Genomic DNA, 21,022 nt, shown 5'->3' with positions numbered 1-21,022 from the left:
GTCCCCATGCCATAGGTCCAAGCCTCCTGCACCCTGCTGTCTGGGGAAGGACTTTCTCACCTGGCGACTTTTTTTTTAGTCCTTTACTACCGTTTCATGAAGGGTTTTTACATTTGACTTCTATTTTAGAAGTGTGTAATTTTACAAGTTATGTGAATAAAATCCCAAGATACGATGAAGTTTTTTTTTCCTTATATAATATACAGACCTAGCATTATTATAAAAATGTTCAAAACTGACCTAGCCCTTATTTTTCACCTGGTGATTTTGACATGGCTTCTGACCTCATGACTTCCTCTCCTATTAAAAGGAAATGGTGGTTCCTAGTCCTACACAGATATGTGAGGAGGAAAGGAGATATGTGGCCTATATGGGTGGTCAGGAAAGGGTCTGATCCTTTCCTTAAAATTTCCCACAGCCCAAAGTAAAAGTAACCAGCTCCAAATATAGGGATCCTTTGAATCAGCCCCTGTCCATCATTTAGGTCTTATTCCTGCTACAGCACACACTTCTAAACTAACTACTTGATTCTGATACTTTTACATTTGTACATTTGTCCCTATGTCTAGAACACCCTTACAACTCCATCCCTTACCCCAACTCCTCCTCCTCAAGACTCAGCTCAGATATCATTTCTGTGAACACGTTGCCCCTCCCCAACCCACAAAGCCAGGCCCCTGCCCCTTGGTCACTGTGTATTCCCAAATATGCCAGCCTCCATCTCTGTGACATCCAGGTTCCATGGATGGTGTTCAATGCACAGCTTTTCAAGTAATTTTAAACTGATGAAGAGATAGAGCAAGTGGAGAGAAAATGATGGTTAAGTGAAGGGCTGAGCAAAGGGAGGGAAGCAGTCAGACTGTGGGTCAGCTCTTGGGATAATTGCTTAGTTATTTAAATGGACACTCAGGATTAGGCCAAACAGATCCATCTTGCCTCTCCTCTCCCTGGTTAATAATATACTTTCAATAAGGAGATTAAAGTCTATCCTCTCACTCCCTCCCCTCGACACACACATGCCCACACATTGCTCGAACTCCAGTACTGACATCTTCATGAAGAATATTCTCACTAACTCAATTGTGCACCAAGAAAACAGAGTGGGGAGGGGGGAAGGAGTAGGTCCTTCAGAAGCATTTGAAATTTTTGGTTATCTATGTAAACAAAGCATAGCGTATATGCTTGGGGCCTGACAGAACACAAGAGATGGAGGTAAACACCACCCCAGTGGACACCACCCAGAGACAACCAGGAAAAGATCATGTCTGTCTGCCAACCCCTAAGCATGAGCTCTGGTACACTGACCACCTGCTGTCCAGAGCTTTGTCTCTGCTACTCCACATGCAGGGAAAGGGTTTAGTAATTCACTGAGAATCAAACATAAAACACCTAGTTTGATTGCATTTTGTATGTGCTACATACCTTCACTTAGCAGTCTCAGAGACTACACAAGCTCAATTTATTTAAAACAAAATTCAACCTTTCTTTGACCTTCTTAAGAAACACTGGTGCCCTTAAAGTGTCCCCATTCACTCATTCCTTCAAATCATTTTCTTGATTTAAGGAGTATTTGAGGAATAGCACAACTTCTGCAAGACAGATGGGAATCATTTTTGACACTTCTTATACATCACTCCGTATCAATTCTATCAGCAAATCCTGTCAATCCGCACTCCAAAATGACTCTGTCCATTTTTTTTTCCTATGGCTTCAGCCTCTGGCAGAGTCTTCCTTATTTCCTGCCTAGATATGGAAAGCACCCCATAAAAGCTCCTTAATTCCACTTGGAAGCCTGATTTCTTTAAACTATATTTTTCCACAAGGCAGCAGATTCCTAAGCTTAAATCACAGTAGAGGTCCCCAATGCATTTTGTAGAATGCACCTCACTCCCCACATCAGCCTGTGCTTATTTCCTTAAAAATACTGAGCTCTGTGCATCTACTCATACCCCTTTTCTTACCCACCCAATGCTGCCTCATTTGCAAAATGACTTAAAGAAGCCATTCTGGCACTACTCCCAGCCTAAAGGGCCCCTCCGATTATTCTCCCATGTTCTTTTTCTTCTCTGTGTCTGAATGCTAACAGGTAATAACATTTCCTAAGCTTATATTTAATAGTGTGTATTTACTGACCTTATTAATATTACCTAAAGCATTGTGGAAAAAATTTAGGTTCAACTGTAAACAAAAATAATTTCAATAACAAAAATTAGATTAGCAATGTTTAATATTTCCTTATTGGATGTCTATTAAAATACTTATAGTCTATTTGGTTATTCACACTTTTGCAATGCTTTTTTTTTAAAAAATCACTCTAGTTAAAACATTGTAGGGAAGTGACATCATCAAAATGGCAACTTAGGAGAGTCCGGTATCTATAACCCCACAAAGATCAACAATTAGCTATCCACAAACAAAAACAGCTCTGTTAGAGACCTGGAGTCCACTTAAGAAACTTTAGCAACACAGTGGAACAAACACCTGTGGATAACCACACAGAAAGGATAGGAAGACAGCTTTACTTTGTTGCATCATCCCACCCCCACTCCAGTTGGCATTATTCAGAGCCAAGAGGACACTCCCCAGGTAGAAGAGTATCCCTACCAGCGAAGGAAGAGCTAAGTGAATGACCAGCTTCCCTGGCCTTTTGAGGCACCACATAAAGTTCCCACTTCAGTTACACTCAACTGAGACTGGCAATGTTGACACATATGGAGGTGGTGAAGAACAAGGAATAAACACAGGGGCTGCCAGCAGTAGCCACACAGCAGGTGCAAGAGTGATTTACAGTAATCTGCTCTGCAGGCAAACTAGTAGGTTTTACTATTGAAGAAACCAAAGGCTAACACATCCAAAGTGGAAACCCTGCAGATTCTGCCAGCTTTTGCCCCTCAAGTATTCACATTCACCGGTGCCAGCTGGCTGAGTTCCTCTTCACTGTACCCCTGCCAGAGCCCAAGAACTGCAGCTAGCCCCTCCAGCCGTGAATAAGCATCTTCCAGCCTGATCCCAGTCACCAGTCTCTACCACCATGTACCTGTGGTATAACCCAGCAACTACGGTAGTGCACACAGACATCCAAGGCCTCTGTGTTGCCAGTGAGGCCACAGTTGGGCCCAGGCCTTTCCTGGATTCCACCAGTACATGCAACCAGCCCCTGCTACTACACAGTTACCTGCAGCTGGCTCCTACAGCCAGTGTATGCACACCACTGGTTCTGGCCACCACAGCCACCTGCCCTGGTTCCTAGGGCAGCCACTCAGTGAAGTGTTTGCCAAGGACCATGCAGTTGTTAGTGCTGTGGAACCCAGTGACTGAGGTGAAGAGACATCATGCCCCCTGGACTGAGGGTCACACATGGTCTGCATTTGGTCCTGTATGCCACTAGACTCAAGGTAATATCACCATCTAGTGTGCTCCCACCAGTAATTGAAAGGATTCCCTTCCAGATATCAGTCTAGAATGTCTGAAAGAGGGTATTGTTTCTTCAAACGTGCAGACAACCATTCAAGGCTACAGAGTTCACAAAGAATCAGGGAAACATGACTCCGCTGAAGGAATACAGTAAACCTCTTTTAAATTACTCCAAAGAAATGGAGATCTAGGAATTGCCCAACAAAGAATTCAAAATAATTGTTCTAAAGATGTTCTGAGAACTACTGGGGAACACAGATAAATAATTTAACAATGTCAGGGAAATAATCATGGTCATAATAAGAAGATCAACAAAATATAAAGAAACAAAAATATAAAGAAACAAAGAACTAAAAACAACCAGTGGGGCTGAAAAAGACAATGACTACACGGATTCAATGGAGAGCTTCACAAGCAGACTTGACCAAGAAAAAGAGCATCATTGAGCTAGAAGACAGATCAATTGAAATTATCCCATCAGAGAAGTTAAAAAAGAATGAAAATTAATGAAGAAAACCTATGGAATTTATAGGACACCATCAAGGAAAAAAAATGTATCATCATCAGAAAAGAGAAGAGAGGGAGATGGGAGTAGAAAGCTTATTTAAAGAAATAAATAAGAATGTCCTAAACCTGAAAAGAGATTTGGATACCGAAGTCCATGAAGCTAGTAGGTCACCCAAAAATTTCAACCCAAAACAATCTTCTCCAAGACAAATTATGACCAAACTGTCTTATATCAAAGACACATAGAATTCTAAAAGCCTTAAGAGAAAAAAAATTCTATCATACAAGGGAACCCCCACAAGGCTATCAGTGGATTTTTCAGCAAAGACCTTGCAGGCAAGGAGAGAATGAGATGATACACCTAAAGTACTAAAGCAAAAGAAAAAAATGCCAACAAAGAATACTTTACCTGATAAAGTTGTCCTTCAGAAATGAAGGTGTCATAAAGACTTTCCCTAGCAAACAAAAGCTGAGGGAGTTCATCACTACTAGTCCTGTCTTATAATAAATGCTGAAGAGAGTTCTTCAAGCTGAAATTAAGGGACACTAATTAGTAACATGAAAACATATGAAATATGTAACACACTGGTAAAGATAAGCATATAGACAAATTAAGAACACTCTGTAATACTCTTATATGGTGGTATGTTAACCATCAATACTAGTAAAAAGGGTAAAGGACAAAAAGTATGGGGGCACCTGGGTGGCTCAGTCAGTTCTGCTCTTGATTTTGGCTCAGGTCATGATCTCATGATCTTCAAGCCCCACATCAGACTCTGCACTGACAGTGTGGAGCCTGCTTGGTATTCCACCTCACTCTCTCTCTCTCTCTCTCTCTCTGCCACTCCCCTGCTCATGCTCCCTTTCTCAAAATAAAAAAATAAACTTAAAAAAAGGGAAAAAAGTATTAAAAACAAATATAGTTACAATAATTCATTAATGATACACAATATAAAGAGATAAATTCTGACATTAAAAACAAGAGAGCAAGGTAGAGAATTTGTATATGATTGAGAATAAATTTTTATCAGCATAAAATAGATTGTGATATTCATAAGTTTTTTAAATTTTTTTTACACTTTATTTTTGAGAGAGAGAGAGACAGAGAAGAAGTGGGGGGGGGGGGGAGGAGAAAGAGAACGACAGAGAGAGAGACAGAATCCAGAATCCAAATCAGGCTCCAGGCTCTGGTTTTATGGAAGCCTCATGTAAATATCATTTCACAAAGGAAGACAACAAGAGAGAGGAAAGGAACAAAGGAACTACCAAACAGCAAGAAAACAATTAATAGAATAGCATTAGTAAGTTCTTATCTGTCAATGTAAGTGGATTAAATTTTCCAATCAAAAGACATAGCGTGGCCAGATGGATAACTAAACTAGACCTAATTACATATAACCTACAAGAGATTCAATTTAGCCTTAAGGACATACATGGGCTCTAAGTTAATAGATGGAAAAAGATATTCCATGCAAATGGACATGAAAAGAGAGCAGCAGTAGTTACACTTATATAGGACAAAATAAATTTTAAGCCAAAAAAAGATAAAAATAGATAAAGAAGGTCATTATATAATTTTAAAGAGGTCAATTCATCAAGAAGATAAAACCAGAAATATATATGCACTCAACATGGAAAACCTACACGTAATACAAAATGTAAAACCTAAATTGAATACTAACAGATCTGAAAAGAGAAACACACAATACGATACCTCACTTTCAACAATGAATAGTTCATCGAGACAGAAAATCAACAAGGAAACATTGAACTTGAACCATACTTCAGACCAAATGGACCTGACAGACATAATTATTTTCCAACAAATTGGATAATCTTGAGGAGATAAATAAATTCCTAGAAACATACAACCTACCAACACTGAATCAGAAAGAAATAGAAAATCTAAACAGATGAATAATGAGTAAGGAGATTGGATCAGCAATCAAAAACCTCCAAAATAGAAAAGCCCAGGACCTTACAGTTTCAGTGGCAAAATCTTCTAATATTTAAAGAATTAACACCAAACCTTCTCAAACTTTTCCAAATAATGAAGAGGAGAGAAGACTCCAAAATTTATTTTACAAGACTAGCATTACCCTGATACCAACACTGGACAGTGACACTATAAGAGAAGAAAACTGAAGATCAATTCCCCTGGTAAATACAGATGCAAAAATTCATAATAAAATATTAGAAACTTGAATTCAACATTATATTTAAATGACCACTGTATGGAACCACAGAAGACCTGAATAGCCAAAGCAAACTTGAAAAAAAGAAAGCAAAGCTGGAGGCATCGCAATTCCAGACTTTAAGTTATATTACAAACCTTTAGCAATCAAAATAGTGTGGTACTGGCACAAAAGTAGACACATAGATCAACAGAACAGTTATAAAATCCAGATAAACCCAAAAACATATGGTCAATTAATGTTCAACAAAGAAGAAAAGAATATCTAATGGGAAAATGACTATCTCTTCAACAAATGGTGTTAAGAAAACTGTACAGCTACATGCAAAATAATGAAACCACTTTATTGTATTATGCACACAAATAAATTCAAAGTGGACTAAAGACATAAATGTGGGACCTGAAACCATAAAAATCCTAGAAGAGAATACAGGAAGTAACTTCTTTGACATTGGCCATAGCAAATTCTTTCTAGATATGTCTCCTGAAGCAAGGGAAACAACACCAAAAATAAACTATTGGGATACATCAAAATAAAAAGCTTCTGCACAGTGAAGGAAATAATAAACAAAACTAAAACAAAACCTACAGAATGGGAGAAGATATTTGCAAATGACATATCTGATTAAGGGTTAGTATCCAAAAATCTATAAAGAACTTATAAAGATCAACATCCAAAAATGAATAACACAATTTAAAAATGTCAGAAGACACGGATAAACATTTTTCCAAAGAAGACATACAGATGGCCAGCAGACACATGAGAAGATGCCCAAATCACTCATCATCAGGGAAATGCAAATCAAAACCACAATGAGAATCACCTCACACCTGTCAGCATGGCTAAAATCAACAACACAAGAAACAACAGGTGTTGGTGAGGATGTGGAGAAAGGGGAACCCTCTTGCACTCTTGGTGGAAATGCAAACTGGTGCAGCTACTGTAGAAAATAGTATGGAGGCTCCTCTAAAGTTAAAACTGAAACTCCCTATGATCCAACAATTGTACTACTGGGTATTTACTCAAAGAATACAAAAATACTAATTCAAAGGTATGCATGCACTCCAATGTTTATAGCAGCAATCTACAATAGCCAAATTATGGAAGCAACCAAAGTCTCCATCAGCTGATGAATTGATAAAGAATATGTGGTACATATACAATGGAATACTACTCAGCCATCACAAAAGAATGAACATTTGCCATTTGCAACGACACAGATGGAACTAGAGAGTATTATGCTAAGTGAAATAAGTCAGTCAGAGAAAGAAAAAAAACATGATTTCACTCATATGTGGAACTCAAGAAATAAAACAAATGAGCAAAGGGAAGAAAAGAGAGGGAGAGGGAAATCAAGAAACAGTCTCTTAGAGAACAAACTGATGATTACCAGAATGGAGTTGGGTAGGAAGATAAGTTAAATAGGTGATGGGGATTAAAAAGTACACTTATTGTGATGAGCACTGGGTGATGTATGGAAGTGTTCAATCACTGTATTGTACACCTGAAACTAATATTGCACTGTATTTTAACTAACTAGAATTTAAGTAAAAACTAAAAATAAAGTACCATACACCATGATCAAGCAGGATTTATTCCTGGGATTCAAGGATGTTTCAATGTACACCAATCAATAAATATGAAACACCATATTAATAGAATCAAACATGAAAATGATATGATCATCTCAATAGATGCAGAAAAAGTATTTGACAAAATACAACATCCTTTCATGATAAGAAACACCAAACAAATTGAGTATAAAAGGAACATAACTCAACACAAAGAGGCTATATGACAAGCCTATAGCTAACATTATACTCAATGATTAGTTTGAAAGCTTTTCCTCTAAGATCAGGAAAAAGGCAATAGTGCCCACTCTGACCTCTCCTATTCAATGTAACACTGGATGTACTGGCCAGAGAAATCAGTGAAGAAAAAGAAATAAAAAGAATCTAAACTGGAAGTAAAGAAGTAAAACTGTCTTTGTTTGCAGACCATATGATCTTATATTGAAAGAATCCTAAAAACTCACAACCAAGAAACTGTTAGAACTAACAAATTAAGTAAAGTTGCAGGGTACAACACCAACACATAACAATTAGTTGTTTTTCTCTACGCTAACAATGAAACATCTGGTAATGAAATAAAGAAAATAATTCCATTTACATTGGCATCCAAAAACAATAAAAGACTTAAGAATAAATTTAACCAAGGAGATGAGAGGTCTGTATGCGGAAAACTACATGACTCTGATGAAAGAAACTGAATGAAGAAAATACAAACACAAATCCTGTGTTCATGAATCAGAAGAATCAATATTGTTAAAATATCCATATTACCCAAAGCCATCTATAGATTCAATGCAACCCCTGTCAGAATTCTAATGACATTGTTCACGGTAGTAGAAATAACAATCCTAAACTTCATATGGAACCACAAAAGACCATAAATAGCCAAAGCAGTCTTAAGAAAGATGAACAGAGCTGGAGGCATCACACTTTCAGATTTCAACTATATTATGAAGCTGTAATAATCAAAGCAGTATGGTATTGTCTTAAGTACAAACACATGGACCTATAGAACAGTATCAAGAACCCAGAAATAAACTCTCATGTATACAACCAATTAATGCTTGACAAAGGAGCCAAATAAACTATTAGGAACAGTCTCTTCAATAGTTTTGGGAAAACTGGACAACCACATGCAGAAGAATGAAATTGGAACACTATGTTGTACCACTCACAAAAAATAACTTGAAATGGACTGAAGATTTAAATATAAGACCTGAAGCCACAAAACTCCTAGAAGAAAACATATGGAAAAGCTCCCAAAAATCTTCTGCAAATCAAAATAAATAATCATCAGTATGAAAAGGCAACACTGGAATTGAGGAAAAAATTTGCAAATCACATATGTGATAAGGGATTAGTTTCCAAAATATATAAAGAACTCATATAATTCAATACCAAAAAAAAAATCTAAATTTTAAAAATGTGCCGAGGCACTGAAAGGATGGTTTTCCAAACAAGACACAAATGGTTAACAGAAACATGAAAAGGTGCTCAATTATCACTATCAATAAGGGAAATGTGAATCAAAATCATAATGAGATATAGCCTCACAGCCGTCAGAATGGCTATCATCAGAAAACAAGAGATTAAAAGTGTTGACAAGGATGTGGAGAAAAGAGAACCCTTATACACCGTTAGTGGGAACACAAACTGGTATAGCCACTATGGAAACAGTATGAAGGTTCCTCAAAAAATTAAAAATAGAACTACCATATGATCCAGTAATCTCATGTCTCAGTATATATCCTAAGGAAATAAAACTCAGATCTCAAAGAGGTATCTGCATTCCCATATTCAGTGCAACATTATTCACAATAGCCAAGACATGGAAACAATCTAAGTGTCTTTCTATGGATAAATGGATAAAGAAAATGTGGTATATATGTAAAATGAGAAACACGGAATACTGTATTACATACTTCAAAGTTGCTAAGAAAGTAGATCTTAAATGTTCTCACCAAAAAAAGGGGGGGTAATTATGTGATATGATGGAGGTGTTAGATAATGCTAAGGTAATAATCATTTTACAATATATAAGTGTACCAAATAAACATGTTCTACACATGGAAAATTAGATCTCAGAAAAGCTGGAAAATAAATATATAAGTAAAATATCGTAGCATAAATGTTTTAACTATCCTCAAACTATTTTAAAATGTTATTGAAGTCTGAGGATTCCTGGCATCCTCGGACCGTCATCTTTTCTTCATCCCTATTGGCTTACATGCTGTATGTGCAACTATGATCAGGGACAGTGGACAAAGATGAGCACTAAAATAATGTTTCTGCTTCTCTGAAACCAGGCTTATTTGCAATGGAACTTTCCATGATGACCTAAATGTCCTACATCTATTCTGGCCAATACTGAAGCCACTCCACATCCAGCCATTGGCCTCTTGACATAGACAAGTATGACTAAGGAACTGAATTTTAAATTTTATTTAGTTTAACATGTACTATGTGTCTATTGGCTACTATGTTGGACACCACAGATTATTGAAAACAAAACAAAACAAAACAAAACAAAACACAAAAAACCTGATTACCCCAGGCCACTTGGGAAATAATTTTCAGCACGGATGACTCTGCCACTTTTTCCTTCTCTATAAGCATCAGGCAAATTCCTAATTATTTTCAAGGTAAATACAGAAATCCTCACTGCATTGGCCACATTACCGAGGCAATGACCCCCTTGAATTTAACACTACCGAAGGTACTTGACTAATATTTATGGACCATCTCAAATTCAAAGCATGGAGAGAGTATGCATGGGATGAGATAATCAATTTCAGAATACTAAAGGACCGTAATCTTAGTTGACAATAGGAGGGCTGGTTATTTACTTTTCTCCAGGTGAAGGGAGGGAAGGACTTTTTCAGCATCCCCTTGATAATACGTCAGCACTCTGGTGACCCAGTGATTTGGTGGTAGATGCAAGCTAACTACAAGCTAGGGAAAGAGTGGGGCTAAGGATGGATTTTTTGGCTCTGAGCAACCTCAGGTCTATTGCAGATGTGCCAGCTGCATTTCCACGGGAACACATTCCATAAATGCAACAGTCTATTTTCCTTAAAAGTGTTTCCGTAAAACCAGTGCTTTAATCTGATAAAGTAACAGGGTACTGAGGAACTCTATCCTAAATTGGCATGGCACCATCTGCTGGACATTATTTTCACACATGTTGGCCAAAAGGAGTGCATAGAAGCAACATAACTTCTTAAATATTATATTGAAATAGATATAGGCAGGTGGATTTGGCATTTGAGCTCTAGTGATAGTGTAATTCCTCAGCTATCAACAGGTAAAATGATGGTATTAAATTCTTAGCGTGCTATGAGTTTGTTTCTGAAGCACCCAGCACATAATAAAGGCCACATATGTTTCTGAAAAGTAATTAGCAGCCCAGCATAGGTAGTTCTTTCTTTTCAGACATTACTGAAGCCTGAACTTTATCTTTGTGAGGCTGGGGGCCTGGAGCCAAGACCCTATCCAGCAGCTGCCTGGGGCTTTCTACCCAGAGCCTCCCAACCACCACCTCCAAAGAGTGGTCACTAGAAATTCCTGGAAATCTTATAAAGATGTGGCTCTTAGCTTGCAGGTGGCTCATTTCCAAGACGGTCCCTGCGTAGATAAGAAAGCCAAGAGTGGCACCAGAAGCCTAGGTTCTCTCTCACTAGGAGAGAATGTCTGACAGCCTTTGTGAGGTCAGGACCTCAGAAGACAAAAATGTGCTGGAGGTGGCCCATTTGCAAAGGATGAAGTGGTCCTTCATGAAATGTGTGCCTCAGTCCGAAAGTCCAGACTGACTAGATTGAATTGACCCAGGATAATTCCAGTCATATTTTCAAACCAAACATGCAAGAAATATGTATTAATATGTCCTCACTTGTGTCCCACAAGTACACATTGTTAGCCAAACATCAATTTGAATGTTTACAAACTGGCAGAAACCTAAGCACTGAGCATGTTTATGAAAGAGAAATTCTGTAGGTCTCTTTTCTCAGTCCCTCAAAGTAAGTTCTGAGAAGTGAGATGGCCAGACTGAGAGAAGGCAGTCTCATGCATTCCATTATCACTGTTCCTGCATAAACATGCAGGAAGCTCCTTCAAGGGCCAGCCCAGGTGCCAGTTGCAGGGACCAAGATCACTCTGGGTGCCATAAATCACAGAGTATCTGCAAGGTGAGTCAGGGTGACAACAGGCTGATGAAGAACAGGAGGCTTCAGGAAGAAGTTTTGGAGAAGTCTCAGGTTTCTATGACTGAAGATACTGGGCGAGGATATGGGTGTGTGCTTGGTGGGTGATGGAGATCAGAGAGGTGGTGTACAGGACAGCTTGAACATCCCCAAATTTAGGAACAAAGATCATTCTCAGCCAAGTCAGTGCAGGAGCTGTTCTATGGGAGTAAGTTCTCAAAGGGAAAAAAGAAACTCGATGTGACTAGAAACCTCAGGATGAGTCAACTTTTAGACACTGGTTGCTAATTACTTCTCCTGTAGCAAAAAGGGGCAGTACTCCATTTTCATCCTTGCATATAAGATGTCAGGGAGGAAGTGATAGAAATGATAGAGATGATCTCTACTCCCACTGCTGGTGAAAAGGAAATTGCTGCAGATTTTCTAGAGAACAACTTGAAAGTGGGTATCAAAAGCCTTATCTTTTGGCCAATTCTTGGAATTTATCACAAAGATACAATTATAAGCTCGCGTGGCAGTGTTGTTTATTACATGGAAAAAAATGGAAATGACAGGAATTTTTGTTACACACCATATAATGACAGGATATTCACATGATGGAATGTGATGGACCATGAGGTTTCAGAATGATGTTTAGTGACAGGGCAGGGGAGAAGTTTCCACTATATTTCAAATTATAAAAGCTGCTTACAAAATAGTTTTCAGAGAATGAGAACACTCAAAAACTATAACAAAGTGTGTAATGATGCACACAGATATACAGAGGTGTACATGTGTGCTTACACACATAAACACATGTACATGATACACACCAAACCTTTAACATTGATTCTCTTTGGCCTGAGAGTTATCAGAACTAATTTCCATATCTGGCGATATTCTATGTTTCACATATTTTTAATTCATATTTGATCTTTGTTATTAAAATAAGTGTTAACTTAAAAATTGCAAGATTTAGCCAATACATCTGTCGGTATCATGAAAGACATTTTAGATAGACACTGGTGTATGTATGTGTGTATGTATAAAAATGGATATATAGATGCTTGTATGTGTATATAGGTGCACATACACATTATCAGTGCCCTGTTAAAAACTTCTAATTATAAATGCATAATTTCCTTTAAATATATTTTCCACAAGTTAAACACATATAACATACATATAACTTCCTTCAAGTTACTTGTACTATCACTTAACGGATGCTGCCAATCACTATGCAAAAATGTGATTATGCTGCCTCCCAGTGGACATTCCAGGAATAAGTGTATATATTACCAGTTATCCAACTTTCTCAGACCCTACAGCTACACAATTTAGGAAGAAAGAAAATGAAAAACAACAATAAAAATCACTCTAAGAGATATTGGATTCATGAGTACTGAATGATACAGTCAGGACTTGAGCCTAAGTCAGCCTAACCCTAAGGTGCACGCTCTTTTCACTACATCATAGTCCCTCAATTCAAAGCAGTGCTTTCTACTGATGAAAACGTAAATGGAGTGTTAGCATTCATAAAGATATGCCGTTCTATTAAGAGAAGTGCTTTAAAACACATGTAATAAAGATGGTTATGAGATCTGTTTGTGCAGGAAACTTTGAGGAGAGTTTATTATTTTAAGGAATGGATGATAGATCTTCCATGATGCATGTAAAGAAGTATTTTAAAACAATGGTAATAACTAAACTTAAAAGTTCTGTACTCATTTGTTAGGAAAAGATCAGTGTGGGGTGTTTTTTTTTTTACTGTTTATTTATTTTTGAGAGAGAGAGACAGTGCATGAGCCAGGGAGGGGCAGAGAGAGATGGAAACAGAATCTGAAGCAGGCTCCAGGCTCTGAGCTGTCAGCACAGAGCCAGATGCAGGGCTCAAATCCATGAACCTTGAGAGATCATGACCTGACCAACGTCAGACACTGGTGCCCTGGTGTGTGGGTGTGTGTGTGTGTGTTTTTTTTTTTTTAAGTGAAGACATGTGTTCGCCATTTTTAAATGCATTTAGGGTAGTGTTTTAAAACACATGTAATAAAGATCTTTATAAAAGTTGTAAAAAATATGACTTTCTCAAAATAAAAATAGCACAGGTAAGTACATACTGTGTAAAGGTGACCATGCAGAGTGACATGCAGTACATGACTCTGTCCAGTGCTTTCACTACATCAGTGCATTCTATGACCCCCAATAGCACAATACTCAGCACAGTAAAATGTCTCTTATTACAGGCAAACGCAAGGTGATCTTGGGTGGAATGACAGCCAGATTTTCAGAGACAGGCAGAAGTCTGTGGTACTAGCAGAGTCTGCCTTCTAGTAAGTTCTTTCTTGTTTATGGTTTCCTACACAAGAAACTAAGAGAGACTTGCTCTTCTGCCAGAGCCCAAAGACTAGGAAAATATGCCCTAAAGTGGGCCTCACTGTGCGTCTCCCAAGAGTTTGAACTATTAGAAGATGTGGGAGAGGGGACATCTGGGTGGCTCAGTTGGTTGAGTGTCCGACTTTGGCTCAGGTCACAATCTCACGGTTCATAGGTTCAAGCCCTGCCTCTGGCTCTATGCTGACAGCTCAAAGCTGTTTCAGTGTCTGTCTTCATTTCTCTCTCTCTGCCCCTCCCCTGCTCATGCTCTCTCTCTCTCTCTCTCTCTCTCTCTCAAATATAAATAAACATTAAAAAAAATTTAAAAATAAGATGTGGGGGACAGGGAGATGAGAGTAGGTCACTGTCTTCCAATTTATGTGCTCATAAAAGAACATGGATCACCAGATTTGGCATGCTCCCTGAGAGACGTGGTAGTCCTATATCACATGGGCTTGCTGGGTCATGGAATCGGGACATGCTGCAAGTGAGGACAACCACAAGTTCTACCCAGTTAATAGAACAATTAGCAAGCCTGGCCAGAAGGACAAGTCATTCAGTCCCTAGATAGACTAATGTCAAGCTCTGGGCTCTGCACCTCTTCTCTCTTCAGCCCTGGAAGGGAAGGCCCAGGAAAACTGCTGCACTGAGGTTCCCTTTGAGGATTCCTGGCCACTTGTCTAATGTCTGAAGTACAACTCTAGGGATGATTCTATAAAATGTATCACTCTGTTTGCCAAAAGACTGTCCTCAAACAAATTGTTTAGTACTCTATTAAGTGTCCTCTCCTTGAGGGTCCAACAGGAAATATTTGTTTGTACTCTATGGAATTATCCTGAGCAGCTGATGATTTTTACCTTTACATCCTATAAACAGATGACCCATTGGTGGTAGAAAGTTCTTTAGAACCAAAATTGACAATGACTTCCAGGAAAGCACCTAAGGTTTTTGGGACACATTTGGGGAGTGTGTATCTCAGAATACTACTTTACTATTCAAATGATATCTGGACCATGGAAATTTTACACAAAAACCATAATCTGCATGGAGTTATTTTTAGACGTTGGTAACAGTACTTTATTAGATATTTGTCTCAGTGCATCACAGGAACCCTAATTTGTTCTACACTTTCATATTTCATCTTTTTCATTAGGTCTCAAGTTTGAATAAAAATGTAAAAAAAATATAGTTTTAGCTGGAAAATGTACTAAATTTTTTTATATTCCTTCAAATGTTTGGTATCATAAGTAACATAATAATAGAAATCTTTGCCCATAAAGCTTAGTCTATATTTCTAATTATTTCCTTAAGATTGACATTACATGGGAATTCCTGGATCTAAGTATATCATTGGTTTTGCAAGGCTTGACAGGGGTGACCCCAGTGCTAACCAGAAAAACTGTAACAACAAAGGGGTGGGTGGGGTGCTGAGACACCACTGGCCGTTTGATTAGTCACATCACACTATCTTTGCCAAATCAATAGGTAAAATGCCATCAAATTATAGCTATAGTTCTATCACATTAAAATTCATAACACTTTCAACTGGAACTATTTCCACATTCCAAATGTATATGACTGGAAGAGAAAACTCATTATCAACTCTGAAAATCATTAGCAGACTTCCTCTACATAAACAATGAAAAATTCTACTGCTGACAAGTTGCTCTGGTTCTCACTGTCCTCCTTCTGGGGATGACATTTGACAAGAGTAAGAAAAAGGCTATTATATGTTTAGTAATGTTGCAACCCTCCAATTTTCAAATGTGGTGGATTAAACAAGGAAATTGCTAAGACTGAATTCAAATTCCTGCTGCCTTTCTCACTAGCTATGTGACCTTGGGCTGATTATCAAACCTTTCTGAGCCTTGTTCCCTTTTTTGGTTAATGGAAATGGTGTCACCTAGTGGCCATGCTGTTTGAGGACTGAAGGACCTGTGAATTTGCCAGGTACACAGACACTCAGTAAGAGGCCCTTCTGCTACCTCTTCCCCCTCTAAACAAGGAGCCTACCTCACCACCCTGTTTGAACAATCATAGTCTTGGATCCAAATATAATCTTTTGGTGATACAAACCAGATGTGAACCAAGCACAATAACCTGTGAGGACTAGGGATATTTTTTTTCTATGAACAGAGTGAAGGTGCACAGCAGGCTCACATGGCGCCCCCACATTAATGGCATCTAATCATTCATCCCAACCGGCATCTTCCAAGATCTGGGACTCTTCACACCTACCCTCTGCTCACAAGGCTAAACAAAGTACCCTTGGATTCACTGCACAGACTACCTTTTACAAGAATGATGACCAAGGACTAATTTTCACCACTTGAGATATTTTGTAGCTTTTCAACATACTTCTCTGCATGGAAAAGGCACTGTCCTGGGGCACTGATGTTCACAATGCATGCTTCATCCATGGGCATAACATGTTCAAGATCAATGTAGGGAAAAGGAAAGAGTGAGAAATGGAACAAAATGCTATGGTATGTATTACAAGCTCATTTACCAAAATCCTTATTGGACTGTTATATAAAAAAAAATTGAGACACGCTGTCAAATAGGTTTGGGACACAATGTATCAAACATTCCTCAGGACATATGTTAGGACATGCAGCCTCAGAAGATGACAACATCAATGTTATTTCCACTATGATGACTTCTTTTAAATATGAAGTTTATTGTGAAGAATTCTAAGTAAGGAATTTCAATAATTCTCATATAAATACATGCTGTTTTTAAAATTTTATTTAGCTTTAGTGCTTTTTAACTCTTTTGACTTAAAATAATCTTTTCTTGAAAAATACTTAGGCCCACCATGGAAACTGAAAAGCTATGAAAGAGACTTTCTTGCCAGTCAATTTATTGATTTACTCAGATGCAATGAATAATTCAGAACAACAACAAAAAAATGACTACTGATCATTTTAAATTAGGAATACTAAAATTTAACCTCAGCATTGGGATGTTATCAAAGCATATGAGAAATGGGCTTTTACAATTTACAAGAGTGCACAACTGCAATAAGAAAGGACCCCCATAGAGGGTTTTAAATACAAATTTTATAAAATAAAATCTCCCTAGCTTACATTATTCTGGGTCACTCTCTGAAAGATGTTTTCGATCTTGAACCAAATAAACAAGTGGACCGATAGCAAACACATGGACCTATAGCAGTTCAAGGAAATAAGCTATATGGACATCAGTATGGGCAGGTCAAAAAGTAAAAATCACCCAAAGTACGCATATGCGCGCACACACAGCAATTTTTGAACTCAATAGGCTGCGGGACCCTTGCGGCGAGACTGGTGGCTACGTTTGCCCTGCAATGCGCCCCTGGCCAGACACGCTGCCAACCCCTCCCCCCGCTCCCCGCCCCACCCCACCCCACCACTCAACCTCAAGCGCTGCACCAGGGTCTGGGCTAAGCCATCGCCCCAGTGCTGTGCGCGCCCTCTCCCCACGCTGTGCGTGCTCACCGCATGGTGTAGAGCAGCGTGCCATCGTCCTCCAGCCTCAGCAGCTTGTTGGGCGTGGTCATATTGTGGGCGATGGACTTCTTCCCGTTGTGAAAGAATGTGTCTGGGGTCCAGATTTTGCTGGCGAGAAGATTGTTGAGAGGGAGGCGCTGCATGGGCCCTTTAAACCGAAGCCTTTCATCTTTCCAGCTTTGTCGGAAAAACACATCTATGGTATATTCCTAATGCAAAGGAAGGCAACCAGGTGATGCCTTAGCAGAGAAGGCCCTTAGGGGATTTGGTTCAGTGCCTATTTAGAATGATCTGGGCGGGGCCATGCCCTGAGACCTACCATTTCCGTGTCGGATACTGGGCCAAAGCTGGTAACGTAGATGTCCGTCCGCACCTGAGTGATTCGCTCTGAAACACAGACACAGGTTCCTGCCTAGGCACCGAACTCACATGGAACCACCCGTCATAGCGTATTTATGTCCTTAGTCCAGTAACCAATTTCATTCTTGGCAATCAGAGGGCTTTTATAATGTGTTTTTTTAAATTTGGAGGACTAGACTAACACCAAATGAAATCAAACTGCTCCAAATTATAGCAGGAACTAACATATCCATCATGTAAGGAAAGGGTCTTAGCTCTCATTACACTTCTTGCCCCTTTGGGGGCAGTCGTGAACAGAGCAGAGAGGGATCCTGGTTGTTTGGCCTTGATTGGTCTTTAGTTTCCTCCTCCGTAAACCTGGAACAGTAATTCCAACCTCACAGTGCCTAACCTCACTCTCCTACAAACAGCTGCTTTCCAAAGTGTTAGGCAATTGTGATGAGGGGATAAGATTTAAAAGAATCTCTAATCAAAATTGCACTACTAGGTGTTCTCTGAGGAAAGGATGTGTGACTTGGGACAAGACCACTTGAAAAGGAAGACCCGCTTCCTTATATGTCACCTTATATGTCATTTTGAATTGTTAGAAATTTCTATCATGAGAGACTATTATAACAATAAAAATTATTAAAATATATATGGCAATAAAAGTAGCTAATAATATTGAGGGGAAATTTGTGTGTGTGTTCCTTGGGCATCACCTTGCAACACCCTGTGGTCATGAATGAGGACAATAGACTATACTACAGTCCACCATTAATAACCCCAAACCACTGGATGGTATCACCACTGACTCAGAGCTTCAGGGGGCAGGGCTTTTTCTCCCTGCATCTCATTGTGTGGTAACCATATATGTACATGGTGTGTATTTATATGTGTGCAGGTGTACTTCTTAACTTAAGGTATGGTGCTGTGTGCTTCAGCACCTGTCTTCCCACTGAGATGCCTGCCCCAGCAGGCAGCCCCTTTGGCTCTATGTGGTGTCCTCAGGATCTTGCTCCACAGGAGTGTGACACATCCTGGGTGAATGAGAGAATATTGTATAGCAACAACTCATTGATTCTCTACGTGTTTTGATCCTTGTGGATGTGTTCAAAGGGACAGAGGCTGCTGGACACAGGAGACCCAGGGACATAACTCAGAGGGTGGAATAAGGGGGTGTCAAGGAGGCTTTGTGGACTTTTCTTTGCCAAAAAGGTAGAGAATGGCAACTCATGCTTTAAGTGAATCTCCCTGTTAGAAATGTAATAATGAAGGGGCACCTGGGTGGCTCAGTCGGTTAAGCGTCTGACTTTGGCTCAGGTCATGATCTAGCAATTTGTGAATTTGAGCCCCGCATTGGGCTCTGTTCAGATGGTTCAGAGCCTGGAACTTGCTTTGGATTCTGTGTCTCCCTCTCTCTCTGCCCCTCCCCTGCTCGCACTCTATCTCTTCCTCAAAAATAAATAAACAAAAATGTAATAATGGAAAAGAACTACTTTTTCCTCTAAGAATGTAGTTGTTAGAGGGTCTCAAACTTACTTAATGGAGTAAGTTCAAATGCACTACATCTAAATGGACTCGAGTCAATGGCATTGCAAATGCCTGGAAACAGCACACAATTCTCAGCACAAAATTAAGCTCTGCTAAATTGAACCCAGAAAGTGCATTTTGCTATCCACTTATTTTTATCAATTTCCATGGGGTTAAAGTAAATACAATGATTAGTGAAAAGATTAAACATAATATATAAGATGGAAAGAACAATTGCATTAAACAGTGTATTTGTGAAAAAGACTTGCATCAGTACAAGAGTAGGAAGTTGATTATAAATTATTTCTTAACTTAAGGTAGTGTTGGCTTTAGTAACACCTAAGAACTGGTTCCTCCTTAAATGAAGCAGAATGGATGTTTTGGGGGGTGGGGGGGGGGCGCCTGGGTGGCTCAGTCAGTTAAGCGGCCGGCTTGGGCTCAGGTCATGATCTCTCGGTCTGTGAGTTCAAGCCCCGCGTTGGGCTCTGTGCTGACAACTCAGAGCCTGGAGCCTGTTTCAGATTCTGTGTCTCCTTCTCTCTGACCCTCCCCTGTTCATGCTCTGTCTCTCCCTGTCTCAAAAATAAACAAAACGTTAAAAAAAAAAAAAAAAGAATGGATGTTAGGATTATCTAAGGAAAAGGGAGTTTGCATGGAGACCACATGCCCCAGCTTCTTGTACCTAGATAATGAATATAAAGGATGTAAGAACCTTGGCAACAACTATCAGTTTAAACTCTGGCAAAAAGCTACTTAATGAATTGGTTGAATCATAGCAGATGTGAGCTTGAGACTGAGTGTAAGCTTTTTCTGGGGTCTAGTGGGCTGCAGCTGAGAACCCACTCACCTCCAAGGCCAGGCCGCAGTCTATTGTCATAGCCATCCAAGAGCCCATCCAAGATTCTGGTAAATATTGTGATGTTGTCATTGGTCTCATCTTTTACTGAACTGGTTGGCATTTGTGAAAAGCTTTTTAACAGAGAAACAAGAGTTAAAACTTGCATTAAGAATTTAAAAATTCTTCTCAAAATACAGAAAACAAAAACATAATATGGTGACTTGTCTTGGAGGGAAGGCACCTGAAAACAGTCTCTTCTACTAATCCAGGATATTGTTTTTCATAAATAAGCCTTAATTCTTGAATTTCCAGAGAGTGTGCTGGCTCTGGGCTGTTCGTCCTGACATCATGCTCAAAAATCCATCCTTCCCTGATTCCGAGGCACAGTGTAGCCATTTTTAAAACATTAGCCACTATCCATAGACTAGCAGAACCTAATCCACTCTTAGGGGATTTCAGAAGTTTGGTTTAAATACTGAAAAACTGAGTCTTCATATTAGTGAATCACCTGTGATGAGCAGTGGGGTGTGGAGAGGACATTTCAAAATCTATGCAATCTGAAAGATAAGATTTTTGGGCCCAA

At 39.1% G+C, this 21,022-nt stretch overlaps 1 protein-coding gene across 3 annotated transcripts in view; it reads right to left on the bottom strand.

Annotated features, from left to right (window-relative positions):
• Positions 1–21,022, bottom strand: part of GABRA5 (gamma-aminobutyric acid type A receptor subunit alpha5) — an 86,177-nt gene that overhangs the window by 49,892 nt on the left and 15,263 nt on the right. For all 3 annotated transcript variants that reach the window (XM_078448934.2, XM_060617917.3, XM_060617918.3), the window contains 3 exons: positions 20,449–20,570; positions 18,049–18,116; positions 17,718–17,938 (listed from right to left, as the gene is read on the bottom strand). In XM_078448934.2, coding sequence (XP_078305060.1) covers positions 17,718–17,938; positions 18,049–18,116; positions 20,449–20,570 — 411 coding nt within the window. The remainder of the gene's footprint in view (positions 1–17,717; positions 17,939–18,048; positions 18,117–20,448; positions 20,571–21,022) is intronic.

The sequence above is a fragment of the Panthera onca genome, chromosome B3 (genome assembly GCF_046562875.1).
Source record: "Panthera onca isolate mPanOnc1 chromosome B3, mPanOnc1 haplotype 2, whole genome shotgun sequence".
Classification (NCBI taxonomy): domain Eukaryota; kingdom Metazoa; phylum Chordata; class Mammalia; order Carnivora; family Felidae; genus Panthera; species Panthera onca.
Note: the sequence above shows the minus strand (reverse complement) of the source record. Positions and strands in the feature narration are given on the sequence as shown.